General features: G+C 40.9%; 1 protein-coding gene across 4 annotated transcripts; it reads left to right on the top strand.

The window, feature by feature from the left end:
* Nucleotides 1-5544: 5544 nt before the first annotated feature.
* Nucleotides 5545-18011, top strand: LOC139964559 (uncharacterized). Of its 4 annotated transcripts, XR_011792013.1 has the most exons (6): nucleotides 5545-5699; nucleotides 8240-8359; nucleotides 10048-10230; nucleotides 11095-11803; nucleotides 12994-17706; nucleotides 17936-18011. XR_011792013.1 is itself a non-coding variant. In XM_071966235.1 (5 exons), exons 3-5 carry the CDS (start codon nucleotides 10058-10060, stop codon nucleotides 15760-15762), a joined length of 3651 nt encoding a protein of 1216 aa, XP_071822336.1. In that variant the 5' UTR covers nucleotides 5545-5699; nucleotides 8240-8359; nucleotides 10048-10057; the 3' UTR covers nucleotides 15763-18011. The 4 variants fall into 4 exon arrangements, 3 of the variants coding, with proteins under 3 accessions (XP_071822336.1, XP_071822338.1, XP_071822337.1); XM_071966235.1 differs by having other exon boundaries at nucleotides 12994-18011; XM_071966237.1 differs by having other exon boundaries at nucleotides 5606-5712; nucleotides 12994-18011.
* Nucleotides 18012-19729: the final 1718 nt, after the last annotated feature.

Below are 19729 nucleotides of genomic sequence, written 5' to 3' on the forward strand. Positions count from 1 at the left end.
CTCGATTGTTAGAAGACGTGTCGGATGCTATGCACGGAAGATCTCCAGAAGGTCAAGACTTCAAGTGGTCGATCATCCGGTCCAAAACTCCCCGTAATGACTGGGGCTGAACATCAGTGGCGGAGCGTCCATATAGTCAGGGGGGCGGATCCCCCCTGACGGACTCAAATGGACTGCTGGCGCCCTTTTCAGCTTTTACCAGTTGTTACTTATTCGCGATTATTGACTTTTTTATTGCGCTCTCATCTACCTATTGACATTTGTCACATTTTGTTGGCGATGACACTTTATTTATACTTCGTTTATCTGCAAATGAGCATGGCCAGGAAAGGGTCATTTCCGGCGATCTAGGGTGTATCTTTACTCAAAAAATTTCTGTACGCTCCGCGCCAACCTGTGGTGGCGCTGCGCTTAGATAGTGTCGAAAGCGCCCCTACAGACCATTCTCGCCCCCCTTGACCAATACCCCTAGCTCCGCCACTGCTGAACATATCACTATTATTTCTCCCTCTCTTCACGAACTTTTTTGAGAAATTCTATGTCAGCGTTTCTATGTTGCCCCGTAGTACATGCTGACATTTCTTAGGCTAGATAGTATGGGCAGATGAGTAGGGAATGGAAAGTTCAAGTGACTACGTGCGTATACCGATAAGGGGGAGGGGGCTGGGGTAATGTTTGATGTCATGTTTTTCTATACCGGTAAGGGGGGGGGGGGGGTAATGTTTGATGTCATGTTTTTCTTTATGTTTCAATGTACCACCAGTGTTGTTCATGGATGAAATATAAAAGTGATAGCTGTTAAACTAACGGAAACGGCCAACAAACGGTAACATATTGACAGCATTTTTTTTTGAAGAAAAAAACACTCATTCTCATTATAAGAGCTAGTCCACGCCTAGATGTGAGTTGAGTAGGCCTAATCAAGGGCGTAGGAACCGGGGGGCTGGGGGAGCCAGCCCCCCAGTGAAAAATATGGGGGGCGGAAGTATCATTCCGCCCCCCCCCCCGCTCCGCAAGTCAGAAAACCCCTTTTTCATTTCCAAATGAGAAAAAAATCTCATTTGGAGCACCAAATTGCATCTAAGGCCAGGTGAAAATACAAAATTAAGTTTACAAAATGGAGTGGGAGTTGAAGTGTGCTATATTGCACCAAATTGCATCTGAGGCCACCTGGAAATGCAAAAAAAAGACCCCTCCCCCAGGCCGGCCATCAGTCTTCAGCCCCCCCCCCCACTCAAAAGTACCTTCCTACGCCACTGGGCCTAATGAATATGCTTACTTGTCGTCGGACCTAACAGGCGAGATTACTGCTGAATTGAATATACAATAAAGATGGTCACTCAGTGTTCCTTCGATCAGCTTCGTCGAACGTCAGTTAGAACTTGAGCTAACTGTTACTGTTAGTAGGCGTACCAGCACTATATGAGCTAAGGTATTTGAGAGCAGCTCCTTAGATGTCAAAACTCATTGTGAAACATAAGATCTGAATTTATGGCATCGAATGCCATGTTTACAATGTATTGAAGGACAAACGTATACGGTGTTGAATGCCGTTCAAATGTGCTCTGTTGTTTACATGAAGTTAAGAGAACGTGTTTTGGTTGTGTAATGAGTAATTATACAACATTAACATTCAGACTTGCATTGAAGAACCGTTGTCATCACCAATAATGTAGCCTTAAAGGAGCATTCTAGGAATCCCTCTTAGTATACGTTTATCGTTCAATATATTGTTATATGGAATTGTTGACGTGAAGAGCCAAAATTTGCACAGTTAGACAAAAAAAGAAAAATATCGCAGAGGGGGAAAGGAACTTCTGGTGAGCGTCACACCCCCCCCCCCCCCAACAGCCCACAGCCTACAGCCCATTCAAGGAGGCCTTGGATAGACGGATATAACAGAAAGCGGCTGGGGTGTAACTCTAAAGACATTGACAATGTGCATCGACATTGCGCAATATAATTCAATCCAGTGCCACAATAAAACTATACACTGTGCGGTAACTGCCAAGTTAAATGCCTGGCTATAACATGCAGAATCGAATTAGATAATATTAAGTCAACTAGTACTCTGCCAATGATTTCGATCATTTTGTTATAGTCCACAGTGGTTATCGTGAAATTCATAACATGCGTGACGAAGTTATATTACAACATCCTAACTATCGTGGATCATCATTACCGACATCCACCTTAGTTATCGTGAGGTGACCACAACGAGGATCGCTAACTCCAAATTTAGGGCGCACTTACGAAATACTGCACAGAGCCGTATATACGGCTCTGATACTGCACCGGTCCGTTTGTAAAGATACAAAGCTCTGATACGATTCACACCGACAAGACGACATTTATCATTTAAAACGGTCAAACAAATTGACACCATCACGTTGGTTTTATACCTTGAAATAAATTGACACCACAATATGTAAAATGTCCGCCAAATAAATTTCACAGGCACGGAATAAATAGCACTTAAGTTTGCTTGATTAGATGATGTAAATATCACCGCCCCATAATTCCACACAGCAATAAATTGGTGCAAAATGCCTGCCATATGAAAACTGCACTGTGCGGATGTGTATCAGTGTTAGAGGTCAGTGATGTGTATGTTGGAGATCAGGCGCGTAGCCAAGGGGGGGGGGGCGAAGGGGGCAGCCGCCCCCCCCTTGAGCATTTTTTAAAAAAAAAATATTTTTTTTATGATATCGCTAGTAATTTCAAAAGAGAAAATGCTTAGATGCAACTCACAAGGCCTGGGAAGTGCCATTTCCAGCGATCTGGGAGGCATTTTCAGCCAAAATTTTCTTGTACGCTTCGCGCCATCTCATGGTGGCGCTACGCTTAGATAATTTGCAATGCCGAATCTACGGCTCTGATAATTTGCCAACAGTTTCGCCCCTCCCTTGGCAAATTGCTGGCTACGCGCCTGTTGGAGATCCAGTTCGAGCAAGTTTGGGTATACTAAAGCGTGCTTTGATACACTTGGTGCTATATATTGAGAACTGTGACGTAAAAAATGTTTGAAGAATTTACGGTGTCACCGTGTTCAGATTAAAGTCTGCTGTATATACCCCAACTATATCAAGCTATCATAGAAAAGTTTCTTGAGATTACGTAATCGACCTGCCTTGGTCGTAAAATGACCTCTTTTTACCAATTACTCTGCAACGCCTGCCACATAATATTATTCATAGTCATTAGTATGAGGGTCTTTGTGTGAACGCTGTTTGAGCAACTACACTGAAGACATGAACATATTTCCATACAGTGTTTACACAAAGTGCCTATAATGGTGTTAAGGAGCTATGCGGGCTAATTGTAGAGCCTGAGGTCGATATTCGACCGTGGCAGGTCGATTACGTAATCACAAAAGTGTCCTAGCTATAGCGGGCTACAATATTGGTTTGGCATCATGAAAGACGTAGCCAGAAATTTGAATGGGGGAGGGGGTGGCAGAATTTTAAAAGGTGAACAGGGGAGCATTTTTACACTTAGCGGAGCGCCATAATGTACAAAGGAAAGTTTGCCAATAATGACCCCCATGTTTGTAGGAAATAAACAATTATAAGAGTATTGTATTACTCCTATAGCAGACGAACGTTTTAGGGGAAAGGTTGAGAAGGGTCGCTAAGCTTCCTTCAACCTGAAAAGAGGGATATTTCCTGCTTTTATTTTCGGGGTACTGAAAGCCTGGGAGGATGGGGGGGGGGGGGAGCGATCGCTTCCATTGCTCCCCGGCTACGTCCAGCTGGGCATCATTGTGCACTACCGTGTGCCCCACCCATGGGCGGGATTACGAGGGGGGCAAGAGGGGGCATTTCCCCCCCACTTTTTCCCAGACCTTAGCTCACTTTTTTTGTCTCTTTTGCAGACAAATGTGCACAACCCTAATCGAAATTATTCCCCCACAACAGCTCTATCAAATAGGCCTATTTGTTTCGAATCTAAGTCGAATTTGTGTTTAACATCGTAACATGTAGCATGCAGAATAACAGGAGCTGGAGCTAGCACATGGTTCGCAGCACAGGCTACAAATCCTGGAGCTCACACACTAGCGATTCAATTCTGCATGTGATGGATGAATCCGCGGCATGTGCTACAGTGCTAGCTTCAGGAATTGATTTTCAACGTTGCTGTAAGTAACATTCAAGTATTTATTATGCATTTCTATTTTGCCTGGTAATCTGGCAATAGTTCAAACATAATGCTGGTACTGCCAGGTAATAATTTCATTTTCAAAATCTCAGCCAGTACTATGAAATGACCCGCAAATATTGCTCCATGTTGCACCTAGTCGCATTGTAAAATCCAAAAAGTCACCCGCCTCGACTTCAGTGGCGACGGAACCGGTGGACTTAAGGGGCTTATCCCCCATGAAAAAATGTGGAGGGAAAATGTATGTTCAGCTCCCAATATTTGCCAAGTAACATATTCTTGATCGGTCCAATGCACAATATACTAATAATTTTAGGGGGAAAGAACTGTCTAGATGCGATTTATTGTTACCAGAGGTGTCATTTTTGCTGATCTAAGGATTAACTTTTTGCTTAAATTTCGACGCGCCGCGCCAACTGATGGTGGTGCACCGCCTAAATAGTGATGTATAAGCTTCAGTTGTACATCACCATATAAGTTCTTCTATCCGTCCTCCCTAAATTAACAGACGTTCATTAATTGTTTAGATGCAATTTAAAGCCTATACGGGTGTTAATTTTACCGATCTAAGGCAACCTTTCATCGAAAATTTCGACGCTCCTTGCCAACCGATGATGGCGCTTCGCTTAGATAGTGACGTATAACAAAAGTTGTACATCACCATCTGACCATATGTTCTACTATCAGTCCTCTTCAAATTATTAAACGATAATTAACTATCTAGATAAAATTGCAGACATGAGATCCATATTTCAAGGATGGGTACATGCAGCTTAGAGCACTCGGGAAGTGCCGTTTCCGGCCATCTGGAGGGTTTGTAAAGCCAAAAAATTTCTTGTACGCTCCGCTCCAACCGATGGTGGTGCTCCGCTTAGATAGCCTTGCTGGCAGGTTCCCCCCCCCCACTTTAACAACTCGAATCCCGCCCTGGCCCCACCCTTAGTTCCGTATTTGCTAAGATAAGAATGTCCGACCGGACTAAATATACATGAAAATTTGAATTTAAAAATCTTTAATTTTAGACTTGAAACAGTTTTGCAACCTGTGGCATATTTAGGCTTTTAATTTAAAGGTCTATAATTATAGGTATTCATGCAACTTTGGTTATATTTTACCCGGGGAGGTTAAAGGGGCAGGCGGGCGGGCTGGTGTACTCCCCACACCACCTGGAATTGAAAATTGCTTGGAGCAGTGTGGGGTGAAACCAAAAGCGAGGGGACAAACTCTTTGCTTCCATAAAGGGCACATGGCAAGTGTTTCTCGTTATCTGGGTGGGATTTTCCTTCATAAATGACTGATTTGGAATTTTGGTTCTAACGTGGAGGTCTGTTTTACCTCCATGGTTCTAATGCCTTCAACTATTGCGCAATTGTCCCACGGATGCTGCCTACGCCGGTGCTATAAATCCCGTGACGTACAAAATTAAAGCCGTTCAACGAAATCAACTCACAGGCTGTCGCCAACACCCAACAAGAAAAGACAGGAAAGCCATTTTTGTTTGCTGTATTTTCTCCTTGAGTGCTGCTGGAGATGATTAATAGGTTGGTGTTCCACGTTAGTTGTGTTATTTTTGTTTTTTCATCCTCTTATGATAGAAGTGAATCATTTAAATGTCGCTTCTGATTCCCCGTTCTTTTTATTTGGCCATAGTGGAAGTCCGTGTACAGTAGTCCTAACGTTAGTCTTGCCGTTACAATACACACATTTGTTATTGTAGACTTTGGGGTTGCGTTACTTAGGCTTAGATAGCTTAGGTCTAGCAGTACTCAGTAATTCATTGTAGATGGTCGCGGTTCGCCTACGCCTAAATGTGTGACAGTTTTCGTACGCCTAGGCATTTATACTTGATGATTTACTCGCCTTTATTTGACAACGTACGTATCGCTGTGCAATTTAACTGTTGATGAACAATTAATGTGTCTTGACTTCTTGAACTTTGAAGATGTTACTACTAGGGCCTACATTATCAACACCAACCCTATTTTACTGTAGGTCAGTAAAGTTGCACCAGGCGTATAGTATAGCCAAGCCAATGTAAGGATTCTAACGTCGTGCTGTTGCGGATCAAGCCCCACTTGTAACATCAAAATATTTTAAATACACAGAAATTGATTAATGGTGATTAAACCTGGTTACACTGAATGTGGTGCAAATTTTTGGTCTAGGGTGTTTGCAAATTAGCCAGGTCAGTGCCAGAACTTGGGAAAGGAACTTGGTGTTGATATTACATGCAACACTTAATTGAATATTAATTTCTCAATGCTTTGTCCATGGAGTGGTTTAACTGCATGTTGTGTTGTGTGGGAAATATTTGTCCAACTAGCCTTATAAGTGTTGCAATGTTCTTAGCTTTCTTACAAGTATTTACTTTTATTTGAATCTTTTTGATGCATTGAGGATCTACTTGATTTTTGCATGATGATCTCCAAGAAAGAAAAGTCCTCTTTAAACCCTCCCAACTTCAGCACAAAACAGATACAACAGTTCACAAACAACAGTAATAAACTAATAGCACTGCACACAACCCTTTTTAATTCCCCAGTGAATGAGGTCACCAGGAGGAAAATCCTGTGGCGACTAGATCTTTATTTTTCCCTTATTCTGGTCGCCCAGAATGAAAATGTGATCGCCACTTTGATATGCTAAATATTAGTACAAAAAACACTAGGCCAAGGCTCAACATCGAGTAGCACTACTGTCAGTACTGATTACACTAACGTTGAACTATAGTATAATTAAGTTCTAATTCCTGCGCATTGATAGTCGTGGACACATAAGGCCTGTGTGTACACACATGTACGGGACAATACCGTAACGTAAACGATAGCTACAGTACCGCTCACTTGTAGCTGGACATGTATACGCACACAGAATCGTATAAACACGTACAAAAATTTAAGAAATGCTTACCGTTAAATACTGTCGTTAAACAATACATTTTGTATTTATTCCAATAAAGATCCACAAAGGATAAAATGCTAAGTAGAGCCTACTTAAAGAGAAATAGAAACTGCATGTACATGGTCATTTTAAGTATCCAAATACTATACAAAGAGATTCAGTTCACCAAAACACCCCTCTTCCTTACCACCTGAAGAAAACCGTCATTTATAAATTATAGTTCCTTACAGTACTTTACATTTGATACAAAAGTTACTTCTACAACAGCTTCCCAAAATTTTTGTGTGTCGCAATAGGTTAAGTTTTAACCGCACAGTACAATAATTTGCATATTACACCAAAATTTACACTCGGTGTCCAGATGGCGGGAAAATGTTCAATGTGTTGTTGTGTCGTTCGGTCGTTCCCATGGTGTGATGAACTTGGGCAAGTTCGAATGTCGATGACCTACTTATGTTCCGTGACCAATGTCAATGGGAATTAGATGCATGTTACAACGGTATGGTATGTAGACCACTACGACATGTGTGAACAGCGGTCTTAGGAAATTATTGCTGCTTTGAACTTTTTTGAAAATTTGGAACAGGAAATCCATTCAATATTAATTGATAGCAACGTGCGTTTAGTCAGTAAGTACATATCAGTTTTTTGTAAAGCATTGGTGAAATTTTCAGTTGCAAAAACTGATCGCCACAGTATTATAGGGTTGGCGACTAGCATTAATTTTTCCAGAAATTCTCATCGCCAGCCGAGAATTGTGGTCGCCAATTCGACCATGGCGACCGTAATTAAAAAGGGTGGACTGCAAACTAATGACTGTACTTCGTAAGATGGAAGGCATTTCCCCTACCTCCTTCCCCAACTGCATAAATTTTATGTTATTCGACCTTTGCTTTAGATAATTAGGTTAATCAAAGCATCAGATAAGCTTATCATTACCATTAGTTCGGAATGTGACTCCATGTGGCATTTGAAAAAAAGGAGATTGAAAAAAGAAAGAAAAAGAAACTCTGGAATGAAGACAGCTCTTAATGCAAAGTAGATGCACTTTCTTGAGGTGTTAAACATCTTTTATGATATTAATGTTTCAAAATAACATATTTACTGTTAATATGTTTGCCATGTGTATGCATACACAAGCTACTCTAAGTTATTTTTTTTCATTAATTTTTGCACACAGATTTTGGGTTATTCACAGAGAGGAAACTTGAGACAACTTTTGTCTGATCTTCGTCCAGATGAGAAACACATGCCGACTGCTGTGGCTGTCTTTCCTTTCAGCCGACGAACAAAGTTGATGGTAAACAACATATTTATGCAGAGGAAAAAAATTCTTAGTGTTCAGGCCTACATGTATATGGTGGTTATATCCAAAGAATAAAGTTTGAAGAAATAAATCAAGTGTGTTTCTACTGGAGAGAGACCTTCTTCTTTTAAGCAGTTTCAAGGAACATCTTGAAATGCAGCAAAAATATGCTGTTAAATTTGATACCCATGTTAGAAAATGTCATATTTGCCACAGTTTTGGAAAAGAGGAAAAACTTGTATACACGGACAGCATCTTGAGATGACAGAATAGGTTGAGAGCGCCCTCATGTAATACCCTTCTCTTACTACATCACAGACGAAAAGCTCTCTGCATAAATGTTGCATCATTTGAGGATGCTGCAACACACTGGTTTAAATGTGTGGCAGGATTAATGGTAAAATTGGTTGTAAGAGATCTGCACATGAATAGAAAAGGTGATTTTTCATAAATGTGAGTAAAATTAAATCAATCTTGCAGTAACACATGCATGTTTATGATATCTTGGCTGCACATTCCTAAACATGCGACATTCTGGTCGTTAGTTCCGACAATTTTGGCTCAATGTGCGTTATATAGCTTTCTAGTGAAATATTATTAGTATTATCGAGAGGTATTATGGTGATCTCTTCCTGGAAATTGTGACTTTAACTACCTGTATGTATTCATGCAGCCTCCCTGCCGTGACATATGGCCATAGATGAGTGCAAACAGCTGGTAGGGAAGAACTAGTGTAATGTACTTAGCAATTTATGTACAAATTTTTGCATGTTTAGCTTGTATTATAAACCTGTGTTCTGCCTGTACAATGTCCTTCACCAAAAGGTGATAAATTTGTATCTTGTGCCATGTGGTTTGCCATACATAGATGTAATAATATTTGAAATATATAGCCATTTTAGAAAGTCTGTTGTGGTGACTGTAGGTGTTTCTTCAAAGAAAGGAATTTTACGCGTTAATATGAGTCACATCCAGCATTGTGTAAACAATATTTACAACTATAGCGCAAACAAGATGGTTAACAGAAGGTGGAATTTATTTCTCTGGTGTAGTAAAAGTAAAGACTTAATACATAAAGATATTACCTGTGTAGATAGTCGGTTAACTTAAAGGTAGTCTGTACAGGCCCCAAAATTATAGCATGCTCTAAATTGCTAGAAGTTTTCAAAAAGTACTTTCCTCAAGGTCTTTACTCTCCAAATAGTTCTCAGATATTCTACGTGAACACACAAGATGTTTGAATGTCCCAGTGAGGTAACATTCCTCCAGGGTGATAGCAAAAAAAATAGTTTAAAAATTAGTTTTAAAACCAAACTTGCCCATATTTGTAAAATCTGGCATATTTTGAGGCCAATATGGCGTCTCTTTAATGTTATGGTGAAACAATTCTAAGCAATTTTCTACAAATTTATTTCAGAGAAGGCTTTCACTGTGAATGATGTAAACGTGAAGTACACACTGACTTTTAGAATCAAGTGACAAGTAGGAAGCAAATTCACCCTTTGAGAAATCCTTGATCCGCCAATGTAATGCGTATATTGCTAGAGTATTAACTGCATAATGTAATTTACATATCCACTATTGTTTCTGTTAAAGCTTCAATGTTAAAGTATCTTACAACAAGTCACCCATGTTTATGATAGTCTAAGAATCATACGTTTTTCCTCTCTGTTGCCATGCAGTTATGACGCCATGTGGCCCGAGTACAAATCCATGAGCGATCATGTGACCAAGGCCAACCAGATCAGGGTCCGGGTCCGTACCAACGATATCCCAAGATGGAATCGTGTCCTCTTGAAATCTCAGAAGAAGAGTAATAGCGCCCTCTTGGAATGGATGCTTCAACTGGCGGAAGCAAAATTAGAGTAAGCTTGAGAAAAAGCCGATTCATCTGTTTCACAAAATGTCATGCGTGCCCCCTTGTTTGGTCCTGTAGGATTACGAGACAGACTCTAACAGCGAGAGCTTGAATTTTTGGGGGAGTCACAAACGATGTCCTTTCTTACTACATTTGTGTAGAACAAGTTCCCATGTTTAGCCTTCTGTTATTTAAATTGAGCCATTTTGGAAGACAGTCTGAACAGTTTTGTGGTTGTATAATTACGTAAGAGTAGTTTTATTACGTTAGTATGAGGTTTGTCAATGAACATGCCATTCTTTGTGTCATTAGACTCATTATGTTAGGGGCTGATGTCATTATCTGATTGATAATGTCATTATCTCATATGGTTGTGTCGTTACATGTGTCACTATGCGAGAATATTGTTATTACATGGTGGGATGTGTCATTCAACATATCATTGTTTTGTGTCATTTTGTTAAAGGCCTTGCTATGATGTTATTGGTTTTGTCATAATCAGGCATAATAAAAAATAAAAAATAAAAATAATCAGGCATGAGCTTTTTCTGCGAATTCGCGGAATATCCGTGGCTTCTTTTCTACCTTGGGACAAAAACTATTATCCTAACACACTGTAGCATTATCAAACTGCAGCCTATACCGCAATTTTTTGCAAAGTTCTGTGATTTTTTTCTTACCCCAGGCTCATCCCTGCATAATCTTATGGTTGTGTCGTTACATTACTGTTTGTGCTATTATGTAAGAGTAGTGTTATTACATGGTTGGGTGTGTCATTGACAAGTCATTGTTTATGGCATTCTGTTAGGAAGCTAGGCCATTTTTTAGTTAGATGTGTCCCTTCTCATTTAGTTCTCTTTTTTTCTTGCAGTCTCGATCCAGAAGAGAGTAGACAGGAGTGGGAGGAAGCTCTGCAAAAGAAGACGGATTGCTTTGAAGCCGAAGAAGATAAGGATGAGGAGAGTGATAACGACGAGAGCAAGCGGTCAAAGAGGAGGAGTAGTGGCGGTGACAGAGATGCAGGAAATGGGAATATTCCCGACTCTACGGAAAGCAACAACTCTGAGAATGAGAGGTTGAGCAACGGTCCTGATAATCATATACACGAGACTCTGAACACTAGTAAGAATCTTTGGATCTTTGAAACATCCACCGAGCAGCAGGATGATCCCTGCGGTCCTGTCCAAGAGACGGGAGCAGCTAATTCTTCATGCCGAGATTCCGAGAGAGGAAAAAACAGGGCCGCAGAGGAGCAGATTTCTACTGAGAGGTTGTCTTCGATTCCTAGAATGGTAGAGGAGCAGATAACGGTAGAGAAGAAGGGTTCGAATGCACCGATCAGGAAACGTTTCAGACTGCGTGTGTCATCATCGACCACCAGTCCCAGCGAAGTCGTCAGTGAGGGCACTCCACTGGTGTTCCGAGAACCACCGAAGTTTAGGAGGAAGCTGGAAAAGACGGTGAGCAGAGTGTCATCTCCATCGCAACCGATGAATCTCAGGTCTCGTGAGAGAAACACCACCAGCACCACCACGACAACCCCTGTACCAGGAAGCCAGAAACCGAGGAGGAATAACAAGGTGTGAATAAAACCAGTCGCTTATGGTCTCTCTATATAAAGTCAAGCAGTATTTAAGATTTGGTGGAATTTTTATGAATGCTCTAGGATATTGTCATAGTATTTGACCTGAAAATGGGTTCGTACTTTCTTTTTACGATATCATTATCCGTAGAAGAAGAATAATCTTTCTACCAAAAAAAGTATATAATTTTTGATATATATAATTCCATCAAATATGAATATTTGATGGAATTGTAACTATGTACAGAGCAGCAAGAATATATCATTAAAGTCAAACTTTTGGAAGAGCATTTGCCAAGACGATATCACAGACCACCGACTGTGATATATTTCCTTCAAGTCAGAGTCAAAGAGGGTTTAGGCAATCAAAATAGGTTTGATTCTATCAACCATATCATAAGTTAGGGAAGAGATGTTGAGATGGAGCTTTCAAATTGCCGATTTGAAATATTGTTTCTATCTTACTAAAATATCATTTATCCTACTCCACCTTCGGCCATTTTTGACTTAAGTGAGTAGTACAAATTGCTGATTCTCGTGCCTGGTGAGAGGTCTTTCTACAACATAAAATGTATCTAGCTGCAGTAATTCTGAAGTCCACTCAGGAAACTGTGGAACCAGATGTGTTTAACTCCCACTAGCCATGACCTTGATTATTTGGATACAAACAAAGTCGCATTTTGGCCACTTTTTCCAGACGATGGGTCTCGGCCAGGCCCAAAAATGGCTCCCCAGGCTTTCATAGTGGGTTGCAAAACAGGTAGCAGGGAGGAAAATATGATCTGTAAACAATCTTTCCAATGGAGACTCCCTGTCACACAGTGAACTCTGCATGTGCTGTTTCTTCCAAACTTTTAAGTCACTGTGCAATCAATCAGTCGATATGTAGCTTTATCATTGACAACCAGGGAGTCAGTAACCAGTGATTTTAAGGCCCTAGAAATTTACCGGCCACGGCTAGGTGAGGGAGGTGTTGTTCTAAAGATGACTTTTAGGCCTCAAATTAATTGTGGTATGTGGTAGACCATTAAGTTTATACCAACAGCATTGACTCAAATGAAATTGGTTTCTATTCCATATTCTACACTTTATACATGTATGTTCCCAGAGCAAGCCTGGCCCTGGGACCCCTGTGTCCATTTGTAATTGGCCCTTTCCTCATTCCCCTTTCATTTTGGTCTTTTACAGAGCAAAGTCAGTACAATCACTCCAGTTGAGAACAGACCAAAAGAGAAAACTGTCGAAGCGCAACAAAATAGGGATGAAAACCCAACAGGTCCCGCTACGGACGAACCTGCGAGGCTGACCAAGAGAACGGCGAGGAAGAGAGAGGTCAAGGGTCAGAAGAGTGGTCCGTTCGTGTGCTCTCACTGCCCCCGCGTGTTCAACAATGCCACCTCGCACGGCAGGCACGAGAAAGCCCACACCAAGCAGACGGAATATATCTGCAGCTACTGCGACAAGAAATTCAGCACGGGGGGTTCGCTGTGGCACCACAAGAAATCCCAGCACGAAGAGAAACACTTGAAATGTTCCCACTGCGACGAGAGATTTGCAGTGGAGAGATTCCTGAAGCTGCACATGAGGCGGCATACCGGGGAGAAGCCGTACAAATGCAAGACGTGCGACGCCCAGTTTGCCCTGGCCTCCACCCTGCGAAACCACCAGGCTACCCACTCAGCTCTCAAGCCGTTCCTCTGCGACACGTGTGGAGTGTCCTTCAGGAGAAAGGACAACTTAGAGCATCATATCGAGAGACGTCACAAACGCTCCAGAGACTATTCATGCAATCTATGTCATAAATCGTTTTCAGTACAGTCTACTCTGGATAACCATAAAATCCATCACGAGAATAAGGAACACGGCTTGAAACCGTACAAGTGCGATCTATGCGCAAAACACTTCACAACGCCGAACGGGCTTAAAAGTCACATGAGTCTGCACAAAATGAAGAAAGATCACGTCTGCGAGACTTGCGGGAAAGTGTTCAAAATGAGGTATTATCTCACGAAGCATCAGGCGATACATTTAAAAGTCAAGCCGTTCCTGTGCAACGTATGCGATCGCCGTTTTGCGCAGAAATCAAACTTGGATATTCACATGAGGACCCACACCGGCGTTAAGCCATACGCCTGTAACCTCTGCGGCAAAAGTTTTTCACATAACGTCAGCCTCAAGGGACACACTTCAACCTGTCATGCTGAACCCGGCTCGAGTGCAGCTACGACGAAGACAAAGTCCACAAAGACTGGCAATGAGAGCAACCCCTCATATTTTGGGAAAGAACCGTCCAGAAAGAAACCCAAGAAGAATAAAGCGATAACCCAGGAACCAGGGAATCAAGTCCCTCTGGTCGAGGTGACTAACCAGAACTTTAATAACGAGCAACTCAATCTTCACGCAAACACCGAGATTGCAAATCAGCCAGCTAATCGGGAGGGGGAAGAAGACATGATTGAGACTGATCCATTAGCGGGTAGAGGACCTCTCGGAGAGACCCCGGGGGAAGTAGCCAAAGAAGCTATCCATGATGCACTGAAGGATAACTTGGTGATCGATGAGCAGCCAGCACCGCATTACAGCCACGCGGAGAATCAGTCCTTACCGCCGGGGTTCCATAACGTGATGTCGGGGAGCTGCCCCGTCTCCAACCTCCGTAGCTCTGTCATAGGCATCGAGCAGGAAGTCCCTTATAACATCCAGGCCATGATGACCGGTAGTCACATCTCAGAGAAGGGCCAATACGTGGTTTTGCCGTCTCCTTCGATGGGCAGAGATACTCCTCAACCACTTGCCAGACCTGAACACTCCATGAGTCATATGAATAACGTGGAAACGCCATCTTCGCCTCCCATTCATCTGGGACATCCAATGCAATCCGATTTGCGCCCGGGTTATCCTGGCGTGCCACACCAAGTACTTCACCCGGGTAACATCGGAGCCTACACCCGCCACGTACATCCGTTAGTCCCCCCATCACCGCTGACCCAACAGACCGGCAACGTCTCGCCGATAATACACCAGGATGATAATCTCACGCAGAGGACGGTGGAGGTCCATCCTTCGGTCGACCAGCCGAGGCTCAGCCAATCCTTGGCTAATCCATCGCCCAGTGGGAACCTTTCACCCCAGTCGATAGTCCCACAGCCGGATCCGGTGTCTCCACTCCCGTCTAACCTGCAAGTTGAAAACGTCTTTCATCAAACACAACCCAGCTATTCGCAGAACATTAACTTCATTCCTACTTTCCACCCTCAGCCCCAACCTCTGACGATATCTGCTCAGACGGCCTCCCTGCTTCCGAACGTGATTCGCAAGGAGCAGCCCCTCTTGGTCGAGAACTTGGCCATGATACCGTTTCGTGCCATAGCCCCAGAGACGGCGGCCCAGATGGTCCAGGACTCTCGTTTCAATCCACAGAACAGCAACCTGACCAGTAATCAGCCCGTCCACTTGCCGCTCCGCTACATCGAATACTCACAGACCCCGGTGCAGACCTCTCAGTCGGCTCGTCCCGAGAGCCAACCGCCATCGGCCGCGACGGCTCATTTCAGTAAAGCGCAGTCCAACCTCCCTAGTCGTATGACCTCGGCCCTCCAGCAGAGCTTTGCCTACACCACGAGCTTCGCATCCGTGGGGAACCTAGAGCAAGTTCGCAGCGCCTCGTCGTACAGCAGTGCACAAGGTCAGAGGTCGCCGGGCTTTGTCAACGTTACCCAGATAGACAACGTCAAGGACGTGAGCGACGAGGTCTTGGGGGTGGAGGGAGGATGGAAGCAGCCGGAGACAAGATGGGATTCGTCTCATCTACATCAGATACCCGGAACAGCGCAGGGGAACATCTCTCAACAAATCCACCGGCAACTCATGTCGGAGTTTTCCCGAAAGATGATCCCGCTTCATTCGACTGCGTCCTCCGGATCAGAGCAACCGGTTTGGAATTCACCAAACAGCTGAATTATTTTACCACCATCGAGAGATAGTGACAGACCCTTTTTTACGTTAAGCGATCCTCATTTTGGATATCGACATGGTGAATTGGGTTGGTACTCCACTCCAAACAAGCATCCTAAAAGATTGCTGCTAAATTATTGAAGGTGCAGTCATCTTTTTATAGTTGCAAATGGAAAACATCGAAGTACATTCAAGTGTTTTGACTAAAAGTAGAAGTAGAACCAATTCAATGAATGTGAATTTGAATTTGGAAATTGAATTGAATTTGTGATATTGATCTTTAAGTGAAATAACTCTTTTTTATAGAAACTTTTGTCTATTATTTGTAATATACAGCTTTGCCTGCATCCCAATTGTAGTTTTCTTAACATTGATATCTAAGAATACAATTTTCAAGATGATACTTATATATACTTTTTTGTCTAAAGTAGCAGAATAATATGTATCATCTATGAATGCATTGAGAGTTTATACACATAACATAAGTTTGCTGGTCACAGTATCTTATCATTAATGTGTATTTAATGTTAATAAAAATAAAATAATAATACCATATATTAAAGTGCTGTTATCATGAAATAAAACATGCTCGATAGCACTGTACAAAAGAACCAATACCTGGAATATAAAATTACCAAACTTAAGTAAACCTAAAAGTAATAACAATGTTACAAGCAATAATAACAAAATGCTGGAGGGAGGGTGCCAGAGTGGGGCGGGGGAGGAGTCAGACCAGTGTTCCGGGCAAATTTTTAAGGATTTTCTTCTGCTTGTTCCTCAGACAAAGTTGAGACCATTTCAATCCTTTCTCTGTTCAATAGTGTAATACTGCCCTCTGTTTAATCATTGTTCCACCCCAGCTTTGAGCTACGGTTCTGCTGTGAAGGCCAAGAACTGTGATATCATTGTGTCAAAAATATGAAATATATTAAACTTAACTGGTATTATTTTACATATTTTATTATATCAGCTGTGTTTGTATGTATGTATGTATGTATGTATGTATGTATGTATGTATGTATGTATGTATGTATGTATGTATGTATGTGTGTGTGTATGTATGTATGTATGTATGTATGTATGTATGTATGTATGTATGTATGTATGTATGTATATTAGATCCTCCTGCAAGCAGGAACTCGCGAAGAAGCCACATTGGCCTATCAAAGCGGCAAGCTGACCGAAGTCAGTCTGTTACATTCATATTTAACGTCCATGATTATGAATTGTCAATTGTCAATAACTCTGAAACTGGACGACATACATTAATCTGGGAGTGACTCGAACCGGGGACCTTATGATTGAAAGGCACCGGCGTTAACCACTGAGCTAACACTCCTATGGTTCCCCTTGAAAATTATTCCAGGTTGAACGTCAACCTTTACTTTGCTGCAATAATGTTACCAACCAAGTGAGAGGAGAAGATATAGTTGGAGTGGGGGAGGGGAGGGGGAGGGGTCAGATGGGCTACTTCAAGTTTGAACTTAAAAATACACCGTTATCCTTAGATGTAGGAGTTTGACTAGTACACTCAGAATATAACTATTATTAAGACTTTCATTTCCTTCAGTAAACTTGTGGTAACACCACTGCAATATTACCTTATTATGTATATATAATGATAGCTGCCCTGTCTTTTGGAAGCTTACAATAAAGGAGAGAATTGCTCAATTATATAATATGTGTCTTATGTAATGTATAAATATGAATAACAAACCCTTGCCAACCAACCCAGCTGTGGAGAACACATTGTTTCAGTTGCAAAGTGTGAAGTGACGAAATAGCTTAAAGGATTGGTTCAGTTGTCATACATGTTTATGTAATATGAAAGAGGACAATAAAAGAAACACAATGGTGAAGAAAACTGTTCAAATATCATTTTCGATTAAAGAGATATTCAAGTGTAAAGTTTTATCAGATTGTGTAGAAACTGCTGAAATCTGACTAGCTGTGATGTCACATCCTCACATTCCTGAAAAGTCTTAATTTTTTTCTCTAAATATGTTATGAGATATCATGACTTTCAAACAAAAGATATGTCAGGAGATCTCATATTTGTCAAAGGAAGTATTTGAGATAAAGCATCTGAAGAATTTTTGATTACATTATTTTCAAATGTGTTAAAGCATGTAAATAATTTTTAAAGAAATATATTCACAAATGTTAAGGAAGTGAGGATGTGATGTCACACCCTCACAGTAAGTCTTTCTACACCAGTCGTTTTCAAAGAAATTTTGGTATCTTCAAAGTGTCATATCTCCTTAACAGAGCATGCTATCATGGTAGTTTCTTCACTGTTCTTTTTGTCTTTTTGTGCTCTTTCATACAAAATAGACATGTCAAACAGGTCATGACACCTGAACCAATCCTTTAGTTATGCAGTGTTTTCAGCCAGATATGCTAGATGTTCACTGATAATGGTCGTCCATGCTCAAATTTCTACATGCATTTTACTGAAATTCTAAAGGTAATTAATACTCACACAGAAATGTGATTTGTTTATTTTAATAATCCCTCGTTGGTTAGGAGTACTTTGGAGGATCAGTGCAGCCTCTAAGAGGGTTCAGGTTGAAGTAAAAACTGTTGTTAATTTAGCTGAAAAAGCCCAAACAGTATTTGCTACATTAAATAATTGTGAACTTAGTCGAGTCCATATTTCGGCTTATACAACATTTGCAAGCACTAGTATAGTGTAACAGCACGGTAGGCTGTAAGCCTAAACCCATACCAAATAAAGAGTAGTAGTGGTATAGATCACCATAATGTCTCTGTCTTCTCAATCATGTCATAATATTTATTCATTGGGAATCATGTTGCATTGCAGGTAGATTGGAACTGATCCTTAATCATGCATATCTTGTCAATCACAATATGACTGACAACTAGGCTTCGCTGAACAAAGAAACCAAACGCTGCAAAATCCTTCATAATGTTTATAGATCTGAAGATTTTGTCTCCTTTAAAACAAAGGGGGAGAATACAAATTTGTGTCTGTGCAATTTTTACTGTAGCCAGTAGGCGTACAGTTGAAGATAATAATATAATTATAATAATAATATAATAAGTATATAAGTATATTTTTATGGGACTGGTTGGCGCGGGCACAGACACTAGCCGAGAGCGTTAAACACTTAAAACTTTACACATAGTTGGTTTTACGATTTGTTGTTGTGTCTCTATACACGCCCAACCATACAAAATTAGGAAGTCATTTCAAAGTGTTAATGTCAGTGGTTATGCAAGATTCATAGCTACGGATTAGACTTTTAGGTTTCTTCTTGTCTGCAAACAACTGTCTATGTTATACATGTCTCTTAGTAGTTCAAACCTGAAAGCGGGCAGGCCGCTGTAGGGGCCTGCATATTTTTAGGCCCACGACCCAGAACCTTCTATTAGGTGACCGAGTCATGGTCCACCAGACCCTACCCGGCCCCACTGAATCCACGCTGGGAATATATGAAAGCTAGCTTGAACTAAGAACATGATGTTCAAATATATTAGGGTGTCCGCATATACAGCGGGAGGCCCCGGGTTCGAACCCCAGTGAAGGCTGGAAGTTATATATATATATATATATATATATATATATATATATATATATATATATATATATATATATGTATATGTATATATATATATATATATGTATATATATATATATATATGTATATGTATATATATATATATATATATATGTATATATATATATATATATATGTATATATATATGTATATATATGTATATTTATGTATATATATACATATATACATATGCATGCATATATATATATACAAATATATACATACATATATATATATATATATATATACATATATATACATGTATATATATATATATATAGTAGAAAAATAGTAAAGTTTGCTAGTGCTAATGATAAAGAAGCACTGATATCGATCGTCTTAAATCCGAAAATAGACTAATTTTCCGGCTTTAGGAATCACAAATGAT

The sequence above is a fragment of the Apostichopus japonicus genome, chromosome 23 (genome assembly GCF_037975245.1).
Source record: "Apostichopus japonicus isolate 1M-3 chromosome 23, ASM3797524v1, whole genome shotgun sequence".
NCBI lineage: Eukaryota > Metazoa > Echinodermata > Holothuroidea > Aspidochirotida > Stichopodidae > Apostichopus > Apostichopus japonicus.

Coding starts and splice junctions, on each gene's coding strand:
- LOC139964559 (XM_071966235.1), top strand. CDS start 10,058: ATGTGGCCCGAGTACAAATCCATGAGCGATCATGTGACCAAGGCCAAC. Junction 10,231..11,094: donor CTGGCGGAAGCAAAATTAGA/GTAAGCTTGAGA, acceptor TTTTTCTTGCAG/TCTCGATCCAGAAGAGAGTA. Junction 11,804..12,993: donor AACCGAGGAGGAATAACAAG/GTGTGAATAAAA, acceptor GGTCTTTTACAG/AGCAAAGTCAGTACAATCAC.